The 23,840-nt window shown below is 51.8% G+C and overlaps 11 protein-coding genes across 11 annotated transcripts; 6 read left to right on the top strand and 5 right to left on the bottom strand.

The window, feature by feature from the left end:
* Positions 1–1,772: 1,772 nt before the first annotated feature.
* Positions 1,773–2,746, bottom strand: LY79DRAFT_518047 (P-loop containing nucleoside triphosphate hydrolase protein; the record flags this gene model as incomplete). Its single annotated transcript, XM_060554994.1, has 2 exons — positions 1,773–2,648; positions 2,714–2,746. The coding sequence occupies 2 exons, from the start codon at positions 2,744–2,746 to the stop codon at positions 1,773–1,775; spliced, it is 909 nt and encodes a 302-aa protein (XP_060412898.1).
* Positions 2,747–3,663: 917 nt separating this feature from the next.
* Positions 3,664–6,498, top strand: LY79DRAFT_258637 (uncharacterized protein). The gene has a single exon (XM_060551919.1). The coding sequence runs from the start codon at positions 3,866–3,868 to the stop codon at positions 6,230–6,232; it is 2,367 nt and encodes a 788-aa protein (XP_060412897.1). The 5' UTR covers positions 3,664–3,865; the 3' UTR covers positions 6,233–6,498.
* A 581-nt stretch (positions 6,499–7,079) lies between these two features.
* LY79DRAFT_670728 (cytochrome P450) lies at positions 7,080–8,712 on the top strand (the record flags this gene model as incomplete). The annotated part of the gene is made up of 3 exons (XM_060563818.1): positions 7,080–7,387; positions 7,501–8,377; positions 8,452–8,712. 3 exons carry the CDS (start codon positions 7,080–7,082, stop codon positions 8,710–8,712), a joined length of 1,446 nt encoding a protein of 481 aa, XP_060412896.1.
* A 626-nt stretch (positions 8,713–9,338) lies between these two features.
* LY79DRAFT_517975 (uncharacterized protein) lies at positions 9,339–11,837 on the bottom strand (the record flags this gene model as incomplete). The annotated part of the gene is made up of 3 exons (XM_060554987.1): positions 9,339–9,764; positions 9,817–11,041; positions 11,098–11,837. 3 exons carry the CDS (start codon positions 11,835–11,837, stop codon positions 9,339–9,341), a joined length of 2,391 nt encoding a protein of 796 aa, XP_060412895.1.
* A 767-nt stretch (positions 11,838–12,604) lies between these two features.
* Positions 12,605–13,311, bottom strand: LY79DRAFT_258593 (uncharacterized protein). Its single transcript, XM_060551918.1, has one exon. The coding sequence runs from the start codon at positions 13,216–13,218 to the stop codon at positions 12,706–12,708; it is 513 nt and encodes a 170-aa protein (XP_060412894.1). The 5' UTR covers positions 13,219–13,311; the 3' UTR covers positions 12,605–12,705.
* Positions 13,312–13,844: 533 nt separating this feature from the next.
* On the top strand, positions 13,845–15,218 carry LY79DRAFT_517895 (Nin one binding Zn-ribbon like-domain-containing protein; the record flags this gene model as incomplete). Its single annotated transcript, XM_060554979.1, has 1 exon — positions 13,845–15,218. The coding sequence occupies one exon, from the start codon at positions 13,845–13,847 to the stop codon at positions 15,216–15,218; it is 1,374 nt and encodes a 457-aa protein (XP_060412893.1).
* Positions 15,219–15,704: 486 nt separating this feature from the next.
* LY79DRAFT_670725 (Nop10p family nucleolar RNA-binding protein) lies at positions 15,705–15,943 on the bottom strand (the record flags this gene model as incomplete). Its single annotated transcript, XM_060563817.1, has 2 exons — positions 15,705–15,715; positions 15,769–15,943. The coding sequence occupies 2 exons, from the start codon at positions 15,941–15,943 to the stop codon at positions 15,705–15,707; spliced, it is 186 nt and encodes a 61-aa protein (XP_060412892.1).
* Positions 15,944–16,661: 718 nt separating this feature from the next.
* On the bottom strand, positions 16,662–17,797 carry LY79DRAFT_591188 (uncharacterized protein; the record flags this gene model as incomplete). Its single annotated transcript, XM_060561244.1, has 6 exons — positions 16,662–16,729; positions 16,777–16,983; positions 17,059–17,143; positions 17,202–17,323; positions 17,378–17,503; positions 17,566–17,797. 6 exons carry the CDS (start codon positions 17,795–17,797, stop codon positions 16,662–16,664), a joined length of 840 nt encoding a protein of 279 aa, XP_060412891.1.
* Positions 17,798–19,222: 1,425 nt separating this feature from the next.
* LY79DRAFT_557553 (uncharacterized protein) lies at positions 19,223–19,706 on the top strand. Its single transcript, XM_060558103.1, has 2 exons — positions 19,223–19,366; positions 19,418–19,706. The coding sequence occupies exons 1-2, from the start codon at positions 19,291–19,293 to the stop codon at positions 19,573–19,575; spliced, it is 234 nt and encodes a 77-aa protein (XP_060412890.1). The 5' UTR covers positions 19,223–19,290; the 3' UTR covers positions 19,576–19,706.
* A 496-nt stretch (positions 19,707–20,202) lies between these two features.
* On the top strand, positions 20,203–21,012 carry LY79DRAFT_557552 (uncharacterized protein). Its single transcript, XM_060558102.1, has 2 exons — positions 20,203–20,532; positions 20,618–21,012. The coding sequence occupies exons 1-2, from the start codon at positions 20,290–20,292 to the stop codon at positions 20,747–20,749; spliced, it is 375 nt and encodes a 124-aa protein (XP_060412889.1). The 5' UTR covers positions 20,203–20,289; the 3' UTR covers positions 20,750–21,012.
* Positions 21,013–22,775: 1,763 nt separating this feature from the next.
* On the top strand, positions 22,776–23,574 carry LY79DRAFT_517962 (short chain dehydrogenase; the record flags this gene model as incomplete). The annotated part of the gene is made up of 2 exons (XM_060554985.1): positions 22,776–23,138; positions 23,200–23,574. The coding sequence occupies 2 exons, from the start codon at positions 22,776–22,778 to the stop codon at positions 23,572–23,574; spliced, it is 738 nt and encodes a 245-aa protein (XP_060412888.1).
* Positions 23,575–23,840: the final 266 nt, after the last annotated feature.

Raw genomic sequence — 23,840 nt, 5'->3', positions numbered from 1 at the left:
AGTGGATTCCTACTTTGCGGGCTTGGAGAGGAAGCGGAGGAGGTCGATTTGGTTCATAGACGGCCAGGAATGGACAGTGTTCGTGAAGTGAGAGGGTAGTAAGCTGGGCCACCAAGTAGTGGGAAGATCACCGTTGAAGAGTGGTGTAGGCTGGTGTTTTGATCACGAACATGAATCAGACTCAAGGTTTGAAAGGGAAGCCTGCGTGTCGCACAGCGGAGGATGAAACCAGGCTGAAAAGGGAGGGTGGAAAGATTCCAATTTTTGAAGCTCGAGGCAAGATTCTGTCGTTGTGGTTGTGGCTGTGGTTACGGTTGGTGAGGTTTGGTTTGGTTTGGTTTGGTTTGGACTGGACGGGGGGGAACGATGCTTGGTGGGTACCTATGGAGAAAAAAGAAAGAAAAAAAAAAAGTTGATTCTTTCTGTTAATCGAGCGATTGCCAGTAGCGGCGGTTATGGGATGACCAGCCCCCTCCCCGGCTCTCCACACCAAATTTCAGCCCAAACGATCTGGAGTCGCAAAGAAGGAAGGGCACATCATCCCAGATAGGGCGTCCGTCCGCCCGGTCCCCCTTCCAAGAGAAGGAAAATAGAAGCATGTTGTTTCCGCCCCATCTTTGCTGGGTTCTCGCCGAGTCTCTCTCTGGCACACAAGCGACTACCCGATACCAGCTTTGGGCCAAAAGCTTCATTTGTCTTTTCGGCCAAGAATACCATCTTTTCCCTTAGCCTTGCTGCCCGAAATCTGCTTGTGCGCAACTTCTCCCCGGCACAGTTGGGTTAGTATCCAGCCATTGCTCGGGAGCTAGGTTTCCGTACAGGCTGATTGGGCGCGGCCCGCCGCAGGGGGTATGTATGCGTCGCTGAAGAATGAAAACGAAACGTCATTTTTTCCACCGTGCCATGCCTGGAACCTACTGGAAAGGGAAAACACCTTGGTGTAAAACGAGGGGTAAACTGCGGTGCCATGTACTCTGTCAGCCAAACTCTGTAAGCGGTACTGTACTCTGTCAGCCGTCCGAATATAGACGTTCCGTCTGCAACTGTGAAATACAGGGGGGGTATGCTATGCTATGCCAACCACACTCGAGGAGCCACTGGGTCTTGATTGAAAACGCATATAGTGTGTACATCGTACAGTATACGTATGAGCTGTTTCTTGTTATTGCCAACTATTCATGGTGCCTGGTTGCATTCCCTGCTTGTAATGCGTCTCCGGCACGTCCTGCCTATACAGAGTACACGTGTAAAAAGCCGTACATGCGGTGAGAGGCAATGCGCTACTACATGTCAATCATGTGCCGTCGTGACAATGATTTGCGGGGCAGTTTGTGTCGACGAAGCCAGGGATTCCGCCCAATCTCGAGTCGCACTCACATGCCTCCTTTGCATCGAGCACTGGGCTGCACATCGGACGCTGTCGAGGACAGCAGAAAACCGGGGGGGGGTTGCCTACTAGTAGTGTCCTGAAGCAACATCTGATGCCGGCTACACTGGTTGTTTGCTGAACTGCTGCAACTACCCCGCACTTCATGACCTATTGACGCGGTTTCGTCTTTACTGTGTCGCTGATGGACTCCTCCCCTGGCGTTGATCGTTGATGCCTCGGGACCGAGCTCAGATGTAGCTGCATTTGGCGCGCCTGCTTAGCCATCGAGAAGGTCATGTTGGCGTACCGTCAACCGCACTCTTGAGCCGAGTCCCTTGCTGCCAAGTTTTTAGGGGTTTTTTTTTCTTTCTTTTTTTTTCCTATTCCCTTTTTTCTACTCTGCTCATGACTGGGCTGCGGTTTCAATAGTGGCCGTCAAGTTTGTCGTGATGTCGCTGAAAATGCGAGACAGCGAGCAGTCCTGGTATTTCTCGACCAACGTGTCGCCCCTGGCCTCACCCTCGGTTTTGGCCTGACCGATGTCATGCCCATGAACCTGTGTTCCCTGAGGGTACACCGGTCTCCTGCCGGACTCGACTAGCTCGCCAAACTGAGGGTCGATGGGAACGGTGCCGAGGAAAGGCACCCCAAACTCTTGAGCCATGACAGCGCCTCCGCCGGAGCTAAAGATGTTGGTGCATTCGGAACAGTGCGGACAGACGAAGCCGCTCATATTTTCGACAACCCCAAGCACCTTGAGCCCAGTCTTGACGCAAAAGTTGAGCTCCTTCTTAACATCGGCCGTCGCCACCGCCTGAGGTGTCGTAACAACTACCGCGCCGGCCACCTGGCCAGGGCGAGCATCGCGGAGAAGCGTCTCGGCCAGGGAGATGTGCTCGTCGCTTGTGCCCGGTGGCGTGTCGATGAGCAGGTAGTCAGTCTCGTCCCACAAGACGTCGGAGAGGAATTGCCTAACCATGGCCGTCTTCTTGGGTCCACGCCAGACAACGGCGTCGCCTCGCCTGGGTAGCAGGAAACCGAGACTCATTGCATGGAATGAGCCGATACCCTTTTCCTCGACGACATCGTGGACTGGCACAGGGAGCCAGCCTCCAGGGGCCTGTTTCACTTTCTCGGCCTCAATGGACAGCATGCGGGGAATGGAAGGGCCCGTCAAATCGACATCGAGAACGCCGACCGAATAACCGGCCAGTGATAGGGACAATGCAAGTTGAGTCGTCACTGACGACTTGCCAACGCCACCTTTGCCTGACAACACCTATACATGCAGTCGGTCAGCTCGGTGTCTCATGGCCATAGAAATGGGAAAGGGCGGGGTCATACCAGCACTATGTGCTTGACTTTGGAGAGCGACATGGCAAATGTGCTTCTTGCTACCCAGGAAGCTAAACCCTAGTCACTGATGCAAGCTTCTAGGCGAGAGCTGAAATGCTGGGACTGACACGTGCCCAGAACTGAGGGATCTTGAGGTTGAGATTGAAGAGCAAGTCGGGTCCGACTCATTTGAAATCGGCGCGGCGATGTGCTCCACTCAGTGCCAGCGCCTCCGGCGTCTTGAACCTTCGTGGTTGGTAAGCAGTGCAAGGCAAGAAAGAGAATGGAAGAGGTGGCCAGGTCGGGTTTGCTGTTGCTTGCTTTGCTTTGTGTATGGCGTAATAAGATGTGATTAACGATTTCGGAGATATTCTAGAAACATTCCAACCGCCATTTCGTTTACTCTTGCCTGGCTTTACCTTTGTACCCCTACATTTCTTTTTCTTCTTCCCCCCCTTCTCTTCTTCCTTTTTTATTTAATTTTTTTTATTTTGGCCCTCCCCAACTTGCCCCTCCATCGCATGCCGTCATCGGCGCTCGAGCTACCGGCCAGACCACCAGTTTCCTTATCACAAGCCTTATCGGGAAGCAAGCCCGGTCAAACCTCGGCTCTGAGCGCTATCTGGGAAAGTTTGGTCTGCAGCGCAAACTGTGACCGCCGAGGCGAATGTCAGACACGCATTGAGTTGAAGCTCACCGCAAACGAGCACCTCCTGGCGGTGCACGGACGCTCTCCGACTCGCCGCCCCGGAATCTGATGCTGATTCTGGCTGCCCCTACGACTTGAGACTCGCTTTGGACTGGGCGGAACAGTCTGATGTCTCATTTGCATTCCCCTGCCTGCTTTTGCTTTTCCATCGTATCTTTTACCCGCGAAGCTTGTTCGACTCTCGAATTCATTGCCCAATTTATCGTGTCCACCCGTCGAGACAACGCCAATCCTTTCGACATTGTCACCCTCTCCGTCGGATTGCCAGTCCCTAATCTTCAACTCTCGGGAACGTCTCTGCACCCAACCGCGAGCCGCGCATCGACAACCTGAGACGACAACATGGCCTTCTAGACCCTCCGTCCCAACGACCGACGCTTTTCTCGACTTGCGGAAATCCGCGGGCTCACTCGATTGGACCACATCAACAACATGGTTCTTAGTTTTCCACAATGGACGATCCATGGGGCTCTCCTTGGGCAACCACCGACACTACAACCGCGCCCTCTACCAGTCCCTCCAAAAACAGACTTGAACCTCCGCCTCCCGCTTTCCTTTCCACTCCCAACAGCTTGACCATACCGTCCAGCCAGTCAGCATGGCTTGAGGACGATCACTATGGCGACTGGGCCTCTCCCGATCCAGGACAAGCTACCAGCACATCACCATGGATTTGGGGGAACGAGGCTGCGCCGATCGAGGGGCTGACGCCGAGCTACGAATCCAAACGAAAAAGCAGTACCCCCAGATGGCCCCGGAGCCAGTCACCTTCGCCAGGACTTGGGCCTCGGATCACTCCCAACATCGTCTCTTCAGGCCAGCCTTCGCCTGATCCATGGGCCAACCATGTGTCAACGTACACAAGAGACGACCCTGAGCCTTTAGCACAACTGCCCCAGATCCCCGATGTGTTGCCGCCCGTGCTCGAATCATCGCAGGTGGGCTTGGGGTTGAACGACTCTGCCAACCCCTTCGAACAAGACTTTGTCACGCATGAACCAATCGCCACCCAGTTCGCTGATCCGATGCCCAACTCCACACACGAACATCTCAAGTTTAGCGACACTCCCCTCTCCGACTGTTTCCCTCCCACCACCAAGCATGGCGACGAAGCTGCCCCATCCTCTGCGTCGGCCTTATCTGAGGATGGCGCCGACAACGATGAAGCTTCAGATACCAGTCACGCGGACTCGCCCATGACATCTATCGAGGACAATGCCGCACCCAAAGCATCACAACGAAAAGCCTCTGGCAAGGTGCTGGAGCTCGTTGAAATGTACGATGGGATAGCAAAGCGGAGAGCAACCACCCCCGAGCGGATCATACCACGCCGCAGTGCTAGCCGAGAGCCCAAAACAGCCGCTAGCGACATTCCGGATCACGGTAGCGAAGCGGACAAGCAACCCGAGGCCGACAGGGAGGTACAACATCCCGGCTCAATATATGTGGATTCAAGAAACTTGCCTGAAGACAGAGACGAATCGATAGGACACATTGATGAGGTGCCCAAGTCGATACGGCCAGATCACGATCCTTTCGACATTGATTTGGGTAAACTTGATTTGCTCCTACCAGGCACACCGGAGGAAGTTTCTGGACCAAGTCAGGATGTATCAGATCGTATTGTTCGCGACAGCTTCACAACCATACCTGAGCGGAAGATGTGGTACCGGCTATCTCGCAATGAATCACTTCGCAAGCACAATGCGGGCGACGACGATAATTACGTGCGGATCAATTGGACCAACTCTACTTTGCGCCAAGAGACCTTGAAGACTGTCCGCCGGTGGATTGAGGAAGACTCGTTTGGAGGGCGAGCTTTCCGCGGCGGATCGGCGGGGAATACGGGCAGCAAAAACTTTGGCTGGGATGCCACAACGGCGGCATCCCCTGTTGATCTCGACAGAGTTTTTGGCCGCAAGCAAAAGCGGCAGCCCGCAGTTCCTCGGTCGACCTCAACGGGTGGTCTCCCCCCTTTATCAACTTTCCCCATGGTTCCTGGATCCACGGGAAACACCCCAATCTCAGCACAAGCAAATGGCAATTGGGAAGGTCTTGCAGCGTTTGGGTGGAGCTCGGGGGCCGGCGACACGAAACAAGCAACGGAGGCAAATGCACCAAGGCCTTCTGCTCCTAGCATACCGATTTCCCTCGCCTTCACTGGGTTTGATAACAAGCCCAAGTCTCACGCGTCGTTGCCGGCGTTTATCAAGCCGATCGCGCCGACACCTCCGACTTTGAAGGCGACGAGTCCTGCGGCCGAGGAAGCCGAGGAGGGCGAGGACGAATGGGGAGACATGGTGTCGCCAACCACGGCTGAAGCGACTGACTCCGCATCCCTCCCAAAGACTAGCTGGGATTCGTTCTCGACCAATCCGCTGCCCGAAGTCGCGAGCTTTACGACCAGTAACCCTGATTCTGGTGTACTCCGCACCGGGCTTTACGACGATGGTAATTTCCGGGACAAATCAGGAAGGGGGATTATTGGGAGTGCCATCAGCCCCACCCCCGCCCCCACACAGGCACAGCCACAGGCTGGGGTAGCAGATATACCCCGAAGCCACGACGGCTTTTCAGACTTGTCCAGGTCGGCGTCGACGGTGAAGCGACTGGCGAGCAAGAACCTGAGCGACCCGCGGATCGCTTCGAGTTTTGGTGAAACCGGTTTTTCTGCGGAAGGGTTGGTTGAGACCAGTCCCACGACGGGCCTCCATACGGGGTCGACTACTCAGCCACGGAATGCACACAGCACCGAGGGCTTTGATATTGTGCACCAGTTTGTGCGTAATTTGCCAGACCTGTCGTACATGCTGAGATGATGGTGGTAGTCGGTATAATGTCATGTTTGCATTTGCATTGGACGTATTTGGACATCGGAAGAGCGCTTTCTTTGATATCATCATTATCAGCCATGCATATAGGGCATTGATATTCCGGCGTTTAGAGAGAAATTAGAATCCCCAGGGTGCCACGGCAGGCGATGTTGCAAAGAGAACCTATGTAGCTGGTTCATGTACCGCTAATGTAAAAATAAGCACGTTGGATGTCATCATGTTCTCGTGACGACCGAGCTCCGTGTGTAACCCGTCGACGTGCAAAATGCGGAGGTTCCATGCCCCCTTTGTGGGCGGTGCCTACGTAGGACGGACGGCCTGGCTTGCATCGTGCCCATAGCCCGATTCGTGATGCCGACATCGATTGCCGCCTCAACCGCCATTGCCGACCTTAGTGCCGGGTGCGGGGGGGCCCGCTGGGTGAGAGGTTTTAGGACAGCGTGGTCCTGATTCTGGTGTCGAAACGAGCATCCACCGTCCTAGCATTGCGTGCGTTACACGACGAAGGGCCACGAGAGGTCCACTGCCAGGGTTCCGGAGAAAGCTTGATAGTGCATGATTCGCACAGCATTGCGGGCGTCTCGGTTTGCCATCACGTCTCGCGAGTCTTTTGTTTTTGTTTTATCGGATAACAATACGGGCTTGCACGAACGAGAAACGGGCCTGGAAGTACAAAAAGGCCCCGCCGCCCCGGTCATGACATGCCCTGGGTTGTTCGCTTGTTTCCGTTCAACGCCCCAAGTTTGGAGAACCTCCCACCTGTAACCCGTTCTTCGCACGAGCTCAACCTAATTTTTACCCCGCCGGCCTTGCTCGGGAGTAAACCTTGACCATGGCCGTTGTTGGGCTTCTGCTCTCGCCCTGGGCACCGGCCCTCTTGGTGGTGGGCGTCGTCGCATATTATCTCTACCCATACTTTGTCACACTCGGTCACCTCCGCGATATACCAGCTCCGTTCCCGGCACAGTTCACCAACCTGTGGCTGTTGTCCGTCGTCAGGCGCGGCAAAAGATACAAGACAGTTGATCAAGTCCACGAGAAGCTGGGCCCAGTCGTCCGGATCCAGCCCAACCACGTGAGCATCGCCGATGATGAAGCCATCCAGACCATATACGGTCATGGAAACGGCTTTTTGAAAGCGTGAGTCCACCCACGCCCGCTGATTGCCAACACGGCTAGCTTCCCACGGAATCCATTGGCCTTGCGTTTGGGTCAAGCGTATGACCAGCACCCGGACTGATCTCCTACACTAGCGACTTTTACGATGCCTTTGTCTCCATCCGCCGGGGCCTCTTCAACACTCGAGACCGCCACGAGCACACACGCAAGCGCAAGTTGGTCTCGCACACCTTCTCCGTCAAGTCGATCAGCCAATTCGAGCCGTACATGCACGGGAACCTGGCTCTCTTTGTCCAGAAATGGGACGAGCTCGTCAAGAACAACCCCGCCGGCGCCACCATCGATTGTCTGAAATGGTTCAACTACCTGGCATTCGACATCATTGGCGACCTCGCCTTCGGCGCACCCTTCGGCATGCTCAAGGTCGGCGCTGACATAGCCGAGGTCCGCGAGTCGCCAACAAGCCCGCCCATCTACGCGTCCGCCATCGAGATTCTGAACCGCAGAGGCGAGGTCTCGGCGACGTTGGGGATCCTGCCAGAACTGAAGCCCTGGGCAAAGTACCTCCCGGATCCCTTCTTCAGCCAGGGTTTGGAGGCTGTGCAGAACCTTGCCGGCATGGCTATCGCTCGCGTCAAGTCCAGGCTGGACAACCCTCCCGACATTGACCGTCTGGATCTGCTCGCGCGCCTGATGGAGGGACGCGACGACAAGGGAGAGCCACTCGGCAGAGAGGAACTGACGGCGGAGGCGTTGACCCAGTTGATCGCCGGCAGTGACACGACGTCCAACTCGTCGTGCGCGCTGCTGTACCACGTCGCGCGAACCCCCGGCGTGCTCGAGAAGCTGCAAAAGGAGCTCGACGGAGCCATCCCTGCCACCTGCGACGTCCCGACCTATGACATGGTCAAGGACCTGCCCTATCTCGCCATGACCATTAACGAGGCCCTCCGCTACCACTCCACCTCCGGCATCGGTCTCCCACGTGAGATCCCGCCCGAATCGCCCGGAGTGACGATCCGCGGACACTACTTCCCCCCGGCACGGTCCTCAGCGTTCCGTCGTACACAATGCACCACTCCAAGGAGATCTGGGGCCCCGATGCGCACGAGTTCCGTCCAGAGCGATGGGAGTCGGTGACGGCGAGGCAGAAGAACGCCTTTATTCCGTTCAGCACGGGGCCTAGGGCCTGCGTGGGCAGGAACGTGGCGGAGATGGAGATGAAGTTAATTGTGTCGACGTGGGCGAGAAGATACCGCGTCGAGCTGAGACAGGATTACATGGAAACGAGTGAGGGGTTCTTGAGGAAGCCCCTGGGGTTGAACATTAATATTAAGAGACGGTAAAATGAGCCACCTATGATATGATACGTGGCTACAGGACGATGCCTCGCGGCCTGTTGTGTATATATTACGGGAACTGGTCTCAAACCCCCCAGAAGGCTCCAGCGAAGCTCCTACTTTCAAGACTCTTTATCCCAATGTCCCATTTGTGTGAAGAATGTCCGAATGACGGAATACACCGCTGCCGTCCTTTCAGGCTTTCTACTTGATCGACGTGCATAGTCAGACTTTGAATCAATCTCCGAAGCTGGACCTCCACTTCTTGTATCCTTTCATCAATGAGCGGCGAGGAAAGCTCAGAATTTCCGAGCGCTGAACCCGAAATCCTTGGGTAGGTTGTGGGCACAGGTATTTTTCCTTGCCAGCAGCCCAGAGATGTCGACGTCTTTGCGTTGCAGTCGCTACCAAGCCTATGCCCTGGCCGATCATCACCCAAAGGCCTTATGCTACCCAGTAGGCTGCACTGTGGTCAATGGGCCGGAGCTAACGGTTTCAACTCTCGCAGTGCTGGTCGAGATAGACCTTGCAAATGCTCGCAGAACGGCAAGAGCAAGCGTCCGGATGAATAACGGGGGTATGCCTCCGTAGCGACAACCAGATACACGGTCATTGAAGGCGGCGCACGGATATCAGAACTCCCCCTGAAAGTCTCCATGTGCCCACTCGTTGGAGAACCAGGCCAGCGAATCCAACCCCATGGGTTCCATATTGAAATCGAGGCTGTCAAGGGCACCCTCAAACGCATTATTGACCTCGAGCGAGCCGATCGATGTAGGTTGTGGAGGCACAGGAGCCTGTTCAACCGGCTTCTCAGTCTCGGGAACCTGTATGTCTTCCCAGGCGCCGATGCCGAAGGGTCGGTTCGTGAGCTCATCCGCAGCAGGTGCACCGCTATCGGGATCTTCGACCAACTGCACTTGTTTTGCGCGGCTGAGGCGGACGCGTTTGGCCCCGTTGCCGTTCCTTTCGTCGTCGGGGGGCTCTTCGCTGAGCAGCCGGCTCGGCGTGGCCTGTATCGAGAGTCCGTGATCCATGAGCCTTTGTAGATCGGCTTGCTATTGAGTAGTTAGTAACCGGACAGCGCTGGCTACAGCTTGCGCCACTCACGATCGAGACTGCTGCCGTGCCAGAACAGCACCCCTTGGTCACATCAAGGCAAACAGAAGCCTTCTTGCGGAGTGTATCCGGCGTGAGTCCGTACTCGTCCGCGTTGAGATGGTAGATATAATACAGCATCCGGATGCACTGGTAAGCACAGACGGGCATGTCCAGATCTGCGACGGGATAGTGGTCCAGTTGCTTGATGGAGGCGAACATGTTGGACATCTCCATTGCGTGCTCAAAGCATTGTCGTTGGCATCTGGCGATGAAACCAGGCCCCAGCCGCTCCGAGGTGGACCGAGATAGCGAATCGCGGAGCCCAACCAGTCCTATCCTGAAGAGATCGCAATTGCACTGCCGCCACCAGACATGAATCATGATGAAGACACAAAGACGGGGCGAGTATGCCCTCAACCGTAGGCTGTTGTCTGACCAGCGAAAAGACACTGGCAATCGCTCGGCAAAGTCTGCAAGTTCCTTGGCGAACGCTTCTAGTTGTTCCTGGAGTCGCCCAAGGTCTTCGTGAGAGCAGTTGGAGGCTCTCCTGGCGAACTTGAGGATTCTGCCACGCAGCCAGAGGATGCGCACGTGCAGTGCCAAACTGCCAATGTCATCGTTCTCAGACTCATCCGGGCTAGGGATCAGTGGCCGTAAGGAAGGCGGGGCAAGGTCGAACTCGAAGTCTCTCTCGTTACAAGGGAGCGAAATGTGAATTGTCTCGGGGGTCCACAAGGTGAGGTCCCGGTAGCCCCCGGCCATGCCTTGGTCTATCATGAAAAGCGCCCACATAAGTCGACGCCTTGATTCCTGAGCCAAAAAGCAGAGGTCCGGGTTTTCGTAGTTGAGCCGGAGAGCCGTGGCGAATCGCGCCGCAGTAGCGGCCAGCATGAAGGCACTTGAGAAGCGACGGGTCAAAATACGGTATTTGATGATGAGTGCGAGAGTCTGGACTTTGATGGTTGAAGCGTTCTCTAGACTTTTGAGGATTAAAGATTCGGACTCTTGGACACATTTTTCTCCATAATCTCTTGTCCCTGGACCCAGGTCGGTGAGCACGCTAGTGATGCCGATAAGAGCAAGTAGTAGCGGACGGTCTAGGCCCCCCGCATGATGCCTTTGCATAAGGGAGGCTCGGTGGAGAAACGACAGCATTGGAATGTGATGGACATGGCGGAAGAAGTTGTCCAAAGCCCGGCTTATGAGAGACTCAAACTGGGGATCAGGGACAGGCCTAGGGAAGGTTAGTGAATGTCATGGTGGCGAGAGTGAGGATGTAAGTCAGCGTACAAGTCATGATTGAAGGTACTCGGTGTATTGGACGTAACGACGTCGGGCCCAGCGGCGTCGGAATCATGAACCGCTTCTTCCCGCGACAACGACCGACGGTTCGGTTGGTCACGGTGGGTGGCCGTAACCGAAGTCGATGAAGTTGGCGATCTTATGATCTGGTCGCCGTGGTCGCCGCGGCCGGGAGGGTTGATGCCCAGTCGCGTCCGCTTAGACGCCCGATAGACGCACTCGATCCCTTGGGCCCGACATCGATCGCAGGCCGGGGTGTGCCCGCTACAGCGAGCTTTCCGGGAATGGCAGCTCTGACATGCCTGGCGAACACGGCGTCTCGGCAGGGGAAATGTAGGGGCGGCAGCGAGGCCATTGGCATCAGAAGTAGAATCCTCATACGTGCATGAGAAGCCGAGGCGTTCGCAATTGCTGCAGACATCCCGTCGTCCATCGCAGCGAACCTTACGGGCTCGACAGGTGACACATGTTGTCGCCGAGGACCGCTTGGTCGGTTTCGGGGACACGGACAATGAGGCTCCCACGGCTGCGGCCGAGGCTGAGGCTGTCACAGTGGTAGCTATGGTGGCAGCGACGGCCAGGTCTGCGTTTATGTTTGTGTCTGAGGAAGAAGTGGTGGTGACGGCGGTGGCGGCGGCGGCTGTCGGCGGTCTGTCGGGTCGGAGATGGCGTCCAAGGTTGTCGTTGTTATTGTTGCCGACATTGCTGTTGCCGAACAAATTTGCCATTCTCCCAGATAGCTCAATAGGTGGGCGCCCTCGTTAAGTTATGCTCACCGGGACTCGGCGCGCGCACAATAGACCTAGAAACAGAGGGACGAGGCTCGGAGTCTAGGGCTCATGGATTGCCCATTCCGGAGAGGAATCGGCGTGGGCCTTTGTATGTGTGTTGGGAGGCAAGGCAACCACGTAATACTTGGTGGACTGGGAAGATTAGGTACCGGTATGCAGGACAAATCTGGGGAACAGTTGCACTGTGCAGCAGTTTACTTGGCGCAGAGAGACAGAGCGGCAGCAGAGGACGTGGGATACGTCGGGATGGATGTGCGGGAGGAGATGGGGAAGGGGGTGGAAGAGATTGGCTGTGGATGTTGCGCAGTGTCTGAACTGTGCTTGTGCGCTCGCATTTCTCGGCCGTCTTTTGCAGTTGACTACTTAGCCCCGCAACCTTTACTTACAAGCACGGTGCATCTTTACTGTGGCCAAGACTGCGTTGAATCAGTCATTCTCACAAGCTCCTACCTACCCAGCAGAGGGGCTTTGGGCCACCTTGAGAGGACAGCGGTCTTGCTTACAGGCGAGTTCAGCCCGACGTCCGCTGAGCATTAGTGGGGTGGAAGCCCCTGTTCGCGCTCAATGCAGGCAGTCCCGAGAAATGGAGAGGGTCCGTCCGTAGGAGAAGTACGATAATTACACTTTGGTATGTTCTGCACCATTAAATCCCGGTTGGCAATGGAGCAGACCTTATCCGTATAGAGATAGGATTCACTATTGACGACGGCAGACATCCATCGGCGACTATGTCAATAAGGACAGAACCCAAAAAGACCCGCGACGGAGGGGGATCTATTTATTTGAGACTTCTCCTCAAGGACACTTAGGATGACTTACATGCTGGGAAAACAGATAAAGGTATGTTTGCTGCCCAAGTGATGAAATCGTAATTCGCCAACCCAGAATATCTCACGAAGTTTGATGATAGAGAGAGACACACAACAACTTTATTCATGGAGGGAGATGGATTCCAATACGTTCGTTGTTTACCTCGGGATTTCATCCCCCGCCAGCATATTGCACGACGGCTATCGGTAGAGTCACCGAGCACCGGTACCGATAGCCGTCTTGGGGCTAATTTGCACATGTACCGGTAATTCCAACCATTCATCAACAACCCGTCGAAGCCGTAATCCCATTTCCACCAGTTGTTTGGACTTTTTGAGAAAGGAAGGTTGTAGGGACAAAGTGCGGTGTTGTATTGAGAGCCTTGGGATCTTCGTTTGCGTGATGATGATTTCTTTTCTTTTTCTTCTTTTTTTATAAATATATATATATATATATATATATATATATATATTCTAAGGAGAGCATACCCTGACAGCCGACATTCCATGGCAGACCCGGAGACTTCACCCTTGCATCTCAGTTAGGATGGATCTGGGAATTCACGAGACTTTCGATGGCGCTTTCAGATCCGGACTCTTGAGGTCGGCAGAACTCAACAGCTCCATGGCCATATCCATAAGGGCATCAAAATACACTGGATCCGACGTCGCCTTGATTGAGTCGTGATAAAATAATGGTGTCCGTGGTCTCGGGAGAAAAGATGGATTGGTTACAGGCTCCCAGATCTCTCGGTATACGTGACCAATCCAGGCGACTGCCAGACCGCAACAGTACCCAAACGCCGGCAGTATCTAAGGTGGGGAAAATGATGATGTTAGGATCCGGCTCCCCCACACCGACAAAACGGTGAACAAAGGCGGTCAAGGTGCATTTGACGGCAATACCTTACTGACCGAGCTTATGGACGCTCTTATCGGGAGTGAGGTACCCCACCACAACCCCGCGATAGAGAAATTTCCCATTGCGTTCAAAATCATTCGCCGCATCGCCTCCCCATTTGCCTCAAGCATTCGGTCAGAACCACGACAGGACTGCTCGTATAGTTCCCCTTCCTTCTTTCTTTCTTTGCGACGTGGGTTTTTATACGCGGAAATTCAAACAACATCTGCCACCATGTCAAATGATTCGGTGGCCGCCGCCCCTGCGGTCACAAGCCCAACGGCACCTGAAGAGCGCAAGCCCATCCACGCCCTCGTCCTCGATACCGGCCCATTGATCAAGAACGACCCTCCCGTCAGCACGCTTCTCGCTCAAGCCGACGAGCTTTATATGCTGCCATCCATCATCGAAGAAATCCGCGACGTCAACACCCGCACCCGAGTAGAGACGACCCTGATGCCTTTCGTCAAGATCCGCAGCCCCCGCCCTGACAGTATCAAGTTTGTTTCCAACTTTGCGCGCCGCTCCGGTGATCTCGAGGTTCTCAGCAGACCCGATATACACTTGCTTGCTCTGACCTACGAGCTCGAGCTCGAGAAAAATGAAGGCGACCAGAGGTTGAGGAAGGAGCCCGGCCAGCGTGTCGCCAACGCCAAGCCACTCGGCGGCGAGGCCTTGGAATCGAAACACGGGGTCAACGCCGAAGTCGAGGTTCAGAAAATGTCTTCTGTCGATAATACAACGGCTGCAGAGTCGGCCCAGCCATCAGCGGCCGTCTCTTCGGAACCGGGTGCGGAAACGATACAAACCGAAACCTTGGAGAATGAGACAGCGGAACCGTCATCCTCGGATGCAGAGGCGTCGGCGATCACCCAAGACATGAGCCAGCTTGAGGTGGACGACAAGACTGTCTCCGTGCCTGCGCTTTCGGATGTTGCCGATGCCAACGAGGCGCAGGGCGAAGGATCGGACTCCGAGGACGGCTGGATCACGCCGTCCAACGTCAAGAAGCACAAGGAGAAGGACAGCAAGCTGCTCCAACCGACAGCACCTGCGATCGACATCAAGGTTGGCATTCTTACTTCAGACTATGCTATGCAGAATGTCGCCCTGAGAATCGGGCTGAATCTTCTGTCGCCGTCCATGTCTCGCATCACTCAGCTCAAGACTTGGGTATTGCGATGCCACGGGTGCTTTCAGGTCTGCAAGAAGATGGACAAGCAGTTCTGCCCGAGCTGCGGACAGGCGACCCTGATTCGTACTTCATGCACGACGGAAGAAGACGGCACCTTCAAGATCCACCTGAAGCGTAACTTCCAGTGGAACAAAAGAGGCAACGTCTATAGTATCCCCAAGCCTGTGGCTGGCACGGCCAGCGGCAAGCTGGACAAGCATGCCGGGGGCAAGAACAATTGGGGTACGAATCTCATTTTTGCAGAGGACCAAAAGGAATATGAGAAGGCTGTGGGCGAAAAACAACGCGCCCGGCGGAGAGACCTCATGGACGAGGATTACCTCCCCAGCATTCTGACAGGCGATCGACAAAGCGCCAACGGGAGGGTCAAGCTAGGACCCGGTAGAAACATCAACGGGCGCAAGAGGAGATGAAGAGGCACAGCAGTGAGGTTGAAGCTGATGTTCATATGTTCTGCATGATACCACGATAGACCCGTTATAGAAGAAAAGGGTAAGCCCTCAGAGGACCAGGTGGACGGGAAAAGGGATGGTGGGAAGAAGTAAAAAATAAGGATGATTTATAGATGCGTCGCTCTGGTTTCAAAGTCACAGAGCATCTACCGCATCAAGGATCGAGTAATGAGACTCCAATTCCCCCCCATTGAATGCAAGCCTTCCCCCCAACGCCATTTTTGTGAACCTGACTTTTGTTTGTATCTACGAGTCTCGAGGAGCAATCCGCCATGACTTTGTTGTCCCCCCCCCCCCCGCGACTTTGTACCGCGCCAGACCCTAGCCGTTGGCTCGTCCCGCATAAGTCGTCGTGTTATCGGAGCATGGTTGTTGTGCTGGAGCGAAGGTATCTTGGCCGGGTATCTGGACTTTCTTTTGGGTTGAGTGCGTGCGCGGCCTACCAGTTTACTCAGACTCTGGAGTTTGAATCAGCATTACTCCATCCCACAAACAATCCGCGGAAACTCACTTTGCTGGGTAAGCAGAAGGTTGAAGCGACGCTTCAGCGTAACACGCTGGCGCGACCATTTGTCGTCGGGAGAGAAACGCGCAGGGTGAGCGGATTTGGTGACCTTGCCGTCGGCCACCTTCTTAAGGGTGTAGACACGGTTGCCCGCCTCGTCGAGAGTGTACATCAAATGCATCTTGAGAATCGGGGATTGATATCACGTAGGGGGCGTAGATTGTCGGCGGAAAAAAAAGGGTAGTCTACGTGATCTTTTCCTTGTAGTAAGTGCACCGCAAGAACTTTTTTTTTTTCTTGTTTGCAATCCAGCCAATCGAGGTGCACGTGACCTTCGGTGTGGAGCCAATAAGACGAAGGCTTCGGGTCTTCTTCGGTGTGAAGCACCACATCTGCGAACAGGGTATCTTACCTTAATAATCAGTGGCTTCAAGCTTGAAACAAGTTTGGCTTCTCTATGATATCTGAGTGGTTGCAGTACAATCGATCCGTTTTCTCTGGTTACTTATTCTTATTTGGTTTATCTTCTACATATGAATGAAATACGGCATATCTTTCTTCGCAGCCGCAAATGATACCAGCATTTTCTCACGCCTAAATGTTGCTCCAGGTTCCCTTCCCAAGGGCGACATGTATTGCGACTTGACGACTGCTGACATAGGCTAGGTAATTCCATGTCTCTGCTGACCAGAGACCTTGGCCCAGATTACACGACTGACGCTTGCTCGCCCACCCTCTCTCCAATTTGTTGTCACAACATGCTGAATCACTTAACCTTGGTGAACAACCGTGGGTTAATCTTGGTAATATTGACAGTAAAGCAAATTTAACCTTGATAACAAAACATTTCGCGATTTCCTAGGTTCCTTTCCAGTGAAATCCAAGACGCTGTGGGCTTACTACTGATGATGTCCCATTCTGTGTTCCTGAAAGGGCTTGATGCTATTTCCCTGGGGAAATGATGGTCCTATCTTCAGTTAACCAATGGCCAGTCTGACCCTCAACTATACATACCAAATTTAGGGTGAACAATGTAGTTCTCTTGGTACACGTCGACTGTGTTCATCCGAGAGTACTCCATGACCTTGTCAAAGTCAATGCACTGATGCGGCGCTGTTTGGTTGACAATGGGTCGAGCGTCAATATCAGTCCACATATGAGTGATGATGGAAATGTCGCCACGGCAGGTCGCACCCATTCGAAGGACCTCAAGACAATGTTCTACCGCACGGTAAATTATTCAGCGCGTATCCTCCGTTGTACAATATTCACTCCCGGAACTGGTGCTAGACTCACGGTTATGCTCTCGGTTAATCGCAAGTTCTTGTTCGGTCGCATTCGGGAAATAATACTCTGGAGACAGGGTCTGATAGAGTCGTTTCTGTGTTATGTCTGGTCAGCTATCCCAGACAGCATCCTCGGGTAAACGCCGCACTCACAATGCAGTGAAGCTCATGAAAGGTGCTCAGCATTCCAAGATAGCCGCCGTCAGGTAGCTTAACAGCTTCATGATCCCTACCCCAACGGCGCACCCAATCTTCCGAGACTCTGATATTATTATCTAAAATATGGTTTATGTCAGCTCTAACCAATTGAATCGCACCTCATAACTTACACTGCAACAAGTCTTTCCATGCTTGGTCTACTTCAGGTCTTGGTTCTCCGGTATATATGCCATGGGGTGGCCCTTGGATCGGGAAAACTTCGAGGTGTGTTTCTTCACCAATGGTGCTCGGCGGCGCTGCGTGCTTCAGTCAACCCAGGGAAATCCGAGGAAGAAAAAAGGAGTACAAATTCACTTACAGTCAATCAGGCTGAAAACACCAGTCGCTTGTTTGCTCCAGAACATAGAAACGAAAAAGATCATCGTGTAGACGGTTATCAGCGCAGTGTGGAGAGCCCAATACCCGAGCTTGCGCAATTGCAATGCGCGTTGCGCCTGCGCTGTTGCTAATCCAATCTCCACATTGTCAAGGCTGGAAGTGAAATTCTCATCAGAATAAACTGGCGAGTATTCTTTGGTATTCCTGTCCATTTGGATATCTCTTGAAAGCGGTCCTCTCGAAGGTAGGGAGTTGATGGAGCTGGGCTGGGGCGTCAAATGGGCACAATAATGTTCGAAAGTCTAAATGTTGAGGCATGGCAGTAATCTCTAGGTAGCTTTGTGTATCTAGACAAGATTCAGAAGATTTTGCCGGGACACAACATGGAAAATTTGTCACATATCACCTCTGAACGCTGATTTGGTTTTAGAACAGCCCAGACACGAAGGATTTGAGAGCTTATCGTAAACTGTCGGAACCCGCCACAAGATCAACAGTAGAAGTCATCTGGGCGATGGCTAGCGCAATAAATGACCACGAAGCCAAATCCTTCTCGCTGGAAAAGGAAGGTCTTGTGCATGCCTTGTTCTTATCTAGGTCGGCGTTCTGCGCCTACTTACATCTATCTAGCTGACGTGATCCAGGCTTCTACCAATAGCATTAAAAACCATGCATAACGATGTTTCTGATTCTCCGATAAAGATTTTGTATACCCAAAGTATGATTCTCCGCCAAAGAAGACCAGATATAGCCCTCGCTCTCCAAGTCAGGATGACCCATTCCTAGCACACCACAATGCGTGATACCCTGTCAACTCTGACGAATGTTCTGCTAGAATTGTTTGATCGAATCAAGTATTTCACGCCCTTCCCACCTATGACAAGGTTCAGCGGCCATTAGTGCTGTGGTAAGACTTGTCCAACGCTCGGCTTCCTGAATATCGTGATGTTATCACACCCAATGTTATCACACCCACTCATATCAACGGCAAGTATAACTGAGGTTATTTTCGTTTAGGTTGAAACTTTAGATCTTTTCTTTTTCTTTTTTTCTTATGTTCTCTTAGTGTCTCCTAGAGAACCAGAACGTGGACTATCAGCACAAACCCCGTCGGAACTAGATGAACTGTGCTTCCAGTTTTGAATCGTCACAGGCTTCTTGTCGCTTAACCTTGATATGCATCTTGAATCCTCCTAGATGCGGGGGCATCAAACTAAGGCCGAAGTGGAAGGTCAGTTTAGGATAATGTTGGGTCATCTTACCTACCCTACCATCCACATGTACTAATGAACACCAAATGATTCCTTCACGCCCCAAGTCACTCATTTGCTACCCCAAGAAATCTGCAAGTACAGGTTCAACTTCGAGTCAAATCTATTACATATCTTGAATTGCGTGGCAATCACGAATCGCCAAACCGCGGAGAGTATCTCAATATCACCTGCCTCATTGATTAGACCCTTAGATGTAGCAGCAAGCAGGGTTCGCGCTCCTTCAGATACTTTTCTAACCCTGAGATTCTTTAGCTACAGCGACAAAGTGGTGGCATATCCGCGTGGCTATACATTAGAAAAAGTCTTAAAAAGGACATCATAATCTTTCATAACTTTCGAGTTCAAACTTGTTAAATTTCAAATCAAATTATTTCCCTCCCACAGAAATCTCAACTTGACCCAACTTCGAAGCTGACCCAACTTCCTCCAACATGAAGATTACCATAATCGTCGCCGTCTTGACTGCCTGTGTCGTGTCGCTGCCCACCCTTCCTGGCCCAGGGCATGGTAAGACGTGCAGTCCAAGCTTTGAAAAATGATCATACTGATTTTCAATAGCCCAGACCAACGCCGACGAATCCTACCTGCCTATGAAGTCTCGCGCGGAGACAAGTGCCGATGAATCCTACGATCCGATGAAGAGAGCCGAGACAAGCGCCGACGAGTCATACCTCCCTATGAAAGCTCGCACCGACACGAGCGCAGGCCACATATGATACACGGGCCGTTGGAATACCCCTGTTATGTCTTCGGTTCATCCGAAGCATACCAGGCACTTCATAGTCAATGATCTACAATGCCTTGTATAGCTTAAGCCTATAACACTAAATGCAGCCCCACGTTAAGCCACTCAGTTGGGAGCCGGCAGCCCGAATGGATACCTTCTGAAACGAGTTTACACATCTTAAGCTGACAATGACTCGACAATGACTCCCTAACTGGCCTGCACGTACCTGACACCGGGTATCACCCGGAAGGATACAATATTCCCAGCCCAGACCAATCCCACAATTGAATTCTAACCCGCTATATTCCTTGATGGTACTTCAGGCTCATGCAGGGACTATTGTAAGCCTGTCCGATGACTCCTGTGAAACTACTCATACATGCAACGTTGATCATACACTGAACATAACCAGGTCCCTTTCAGCCCAGTTAATAACGTTTCCTTATCAGTTCTTAGTACAGATTTCATGCGTAGTTCTCTCTAGAGCCTCATCAAAACCAGTTTAAATAGTCTGTCTTCTGACTCTCTTACTGATTACACAGTATCAACAATTATCAGTCCTTACTATAACAACAACATTGCTTTTTGATCACGGCTTACATAACAATCATTGAATCCATAACAGCCCAGTCTTTCATCACTTTGATTCATCGCCATTATCTCCTTAATCAGCCAGAACAAGAAAAAAACAAAAAAAAACAAAATGCGCTGCGCTCTTCTGTTCTTCTTCTTGGCTCCGATTACCGTTCTTGCGCTCAGCATCAAGCCTCTTCTTGGCGGCGCGAGTAAACTCGGCGGCGCGAGCAAACTCGGCAGCGCGAGTAGACTCGGCAGGAGGCCTGCCACGCCTGCTGTTGCCAGGCCTCTGACTGGTCCGTTGTGCTGCGGCCAAGGTGTTGCAGACCCCACTGGAACCTGTAGTGGTCAGGGGTTGAACTCGTTTTGTGTAAGTTTCTATCCTACTAAGAAAAAGACAAAAGGAAGAAAGAAGAGCGGAAAACGAAACAGAATTCTAATAAATGTCTTTACAGTGCTCTGACCAGCGGAACGATCTTGGGACCGGGTGTGACAACGTGGCAAGATTTCCGATCGGACGCCAGGTCGTCTCCTTTGCGTCTAGCGATATTACTTGTGATGGGACTGGATTCATTGGGTGCGCATAATGATCACGACGGCCCAGGAGAACTGGGCAGGTGCGATACCGTTTGAATCTCTGCCATTGGACGCCAGGTCACAGGTCTCGTTGCCGGTAGCTCCTATAAGAGGATTGGTGGCCCTAGCGATGCTTTGATGGGACCGTTCGGAGCCGCGTAACTGTGTCGAACGCTGGCGTTAGGTGGTGTGTTAAGATTTATGTTATGATACCCGCTATTAGTCGAGGCGCTGTGCGTCACTAAAATATTGTATCTTACCTGCGTACGGCTGCATCTTGAGTGGCTTGACTCATAAGCTATTGTAGTAACTGTCACAATGCTCTCAAATTCGGTTTTGCTCATGCCGGAAGAATCATTACAGTATGTTGTATAGGTAAGTAGGATATTTTAAAAGAATGGAAGTAATTTTATAACTTAATATCTTATTTCCAAAACCTTACCTTCCATAAGGAATAGGATAGAAGTTCGTCGCTATAGTATGTAACACCGATTTCTTTATCTTATAACTAAGCCTAATGCCTTATGTTACGCAGCTCTCCTGTACCCTTATTTTATAAGTATTGACTAAAGCACCACGCAAGTCATTACAGCTTACCTATTTAAGGGCCTGAGTAGCGATTAGACCTGTTAAATCCGTACTGATGAAAGCAACCTTGGGGCTGTGGTCCTGGTGCTAGTTCGGTGTCACAGACAGTACCTCTAGGGCCTAGGGTCAGGCTCTATGCCTTATAAGGCAGTGTTGACATCAGTGCTGGCAAGAGTGTCAGCATTGGCGGATCTTTTGACCTAGCGGGTTTAGGCGGGAAGGTCTATCGGCAGGAGCGTCACTGTCAGAGTCCTGTTAAATTCGGGCTTATGTTGTTGCTTTGGGTAGCTATGTGTATAACGGAACTGTCTGCACATAAGAGTTTATTTGAAATCTGCTACTAAACTCTACGAATTAGCTGCTATGAAATTTGCCTAAGGAAACAATATATATATGCCTACAGGAATAGCTAACTCGTATACCTACTGATTGACTTGGGAACTTTTTTGAAGTAGTAAAACATTCTGATGTCCTTGTACCTATAGAATCTTCCAAAATATACACACTACAAGTATCAAACGTACCACTAAACCTAAATCAACTTTCACAGATAGGTACGATAATTTTACGTATTATTTAATTGTTATCACTCCATGATTATAAGGAACGTATAAAAGTCGCCGATTACAGTTGTTTTTCTGCCGTGCTAGGGACCCTCTATCTAGTTTCACTGTATGATTACTGTATGATTTTAACTTTACCAACCTTAACTTTATGTCTGTTACAGCCTGACTACAGGTAGATGCGAGCCAGCCGGCGTAACTATAATATAATGCAGAACAGGGGGTAAAGTTTTTGTGATTCAGTTGGTTGCCCTGACTTGCTACCCTATGCCTGAGTCAACGCGTCAATAAGCTGCGGCAATGACTTTATCAATTAATCCGCGACTCAACATCTGGATAGATCTTGTGCTAAGATTTTCAGGCAGCCACCTGTACAGCAATCCGCACCAGCCAGCTAGGGTAAGTAGGATACTGAAGTAAACCACATCCTCACAACGACAGCCATGGCCCAGAAGTAGACTGAATCTGGCAAGGCGCTACTGACACCTGTTCCACCATGCCCGGCCTAGGCATGGGATTTGCGCAGCGTCAGCTGAGCGGGCATCACCATGCAAATGTGATCAGGAACTATGTCCTTTCCCAATGAGCATTACTCGGGGGTGCTAGGTTCTGGTAAAGTTAAACACCACCTCCGCAGGGGAGGTTTTTTTTAGCGCAGCCAGCTTGACTAATACCCCCGGGTAGTAACGTCCGTCGGTCCGAGACCGGTAAGCTTTTAGAACTGTATAGTGTGACCGCCTTCGCCGTGACGAGATTATCAACAGGCACTATATTTGAAGTAATGGGCCCCTCCCGAACTCCCTACGCTGCCTGCGCTCTGTCAAAAGATTTTGGAACATCAAACTCGTCTATACCACGCGATATTTTTCCGAATAACAGTTACAACATGTCACTACAAGATAAGGTAATCCTTATTACAGGGGGGTCGAAGGGCATCGGCCGCTCCATTGCCATCAGCGTTGCAGCCCAAGGGGCAAAGGTCGTGATTAACTACAACAGCGATGTATCCGCCGCCAACGAAGTTGTCGAGATCATTGGCCACGACCGTGCAATTGCTGTGCGCGCTGATAACTCCAAGTTATCCGAACTGCAGAGACTTGTCGATCTTACAGTCGAGAAGTTTGGTCGGATTGACGTACTTATTCCTAATGCTGGCATTATGCGTATGCGCACTGTTGAGACCACAACGGAAGCCGACTTTGACGACTTGTTCAATACCAATGTTAAAGGTCCTTACTTTTTGATTCAGGTAGCACTACCCCTCTGTGATGGTGACCAAGTGCCAACTTATGACTTACAAATCTTTATAGAAAGCCCTTGCTCACATCCCTGAAGGCGGTCGGATTATCCTCCTCTCTTCGTCAGTCCTAATGACGAGTTACCTTCCCCCACCATATCTTCTGTATGCAACGACAAAGGGCAGCATCGATCAGATGGCTAAGTTTATAGCCAAGGATGTCGCTAGGAAAGGCATTACCGTGAACGCTGTTGCCCCTGGGCCTACTGGCACTGCTCTCTTTTACGAGGGTAGATCAGAAGAAATGGTTAAGGTTGCAAGTGAAAGTAGTCCTTTTAAAAGACTCGGAACACCGGAGGACATTGCATCTGTCATTGTATTCCTTGCAGGCAAGGACTCTAGCTGGATCACAGGCCAGACCATCCGCGTCAATGGTGGAACAGCCTGAAATTTAAATAGAGACTTTAAAGGTTGATATAGAATATAAAAGAGATGGTACTTCAAATAAGGCTACTACGTTCAATATTTTGTCTTTTACCATTTTTAGTTCACAAACCTGTAGATAGCTTAATACATTAAGAAACTAGGGTTTAAGAGGCATAAATTCTCTAAGTCTAGCTTGCTAGTTGTAGCTAGAAGTAGTAGTTCTTATACTTCTTCAAGGCTGCTAACTTATACGCACAAATTAGTAGAACTGCTGTCCCAACAGTCTCC

Source organism: Colletotrichum navitas (assembly GCF_030913465.1).
Source record: "Colletotrichum navitas strain CBS 125086 chromosome Unknown LY79scaffold_40, whole genome shotgun sequence".
Taxonomy (NCBI): Eukaryota; Fungi; Ascomycota; class Sordariomycetes; order Glomerellales; family Glomerellaceae; genus Colletotrichum; species Colletotrichum navitas.
The sequence above is the reverse complement of the archived record's forward strand: the minus strand, read 5'-3'. Positions and strand labels throughout refer to the sequence as shown.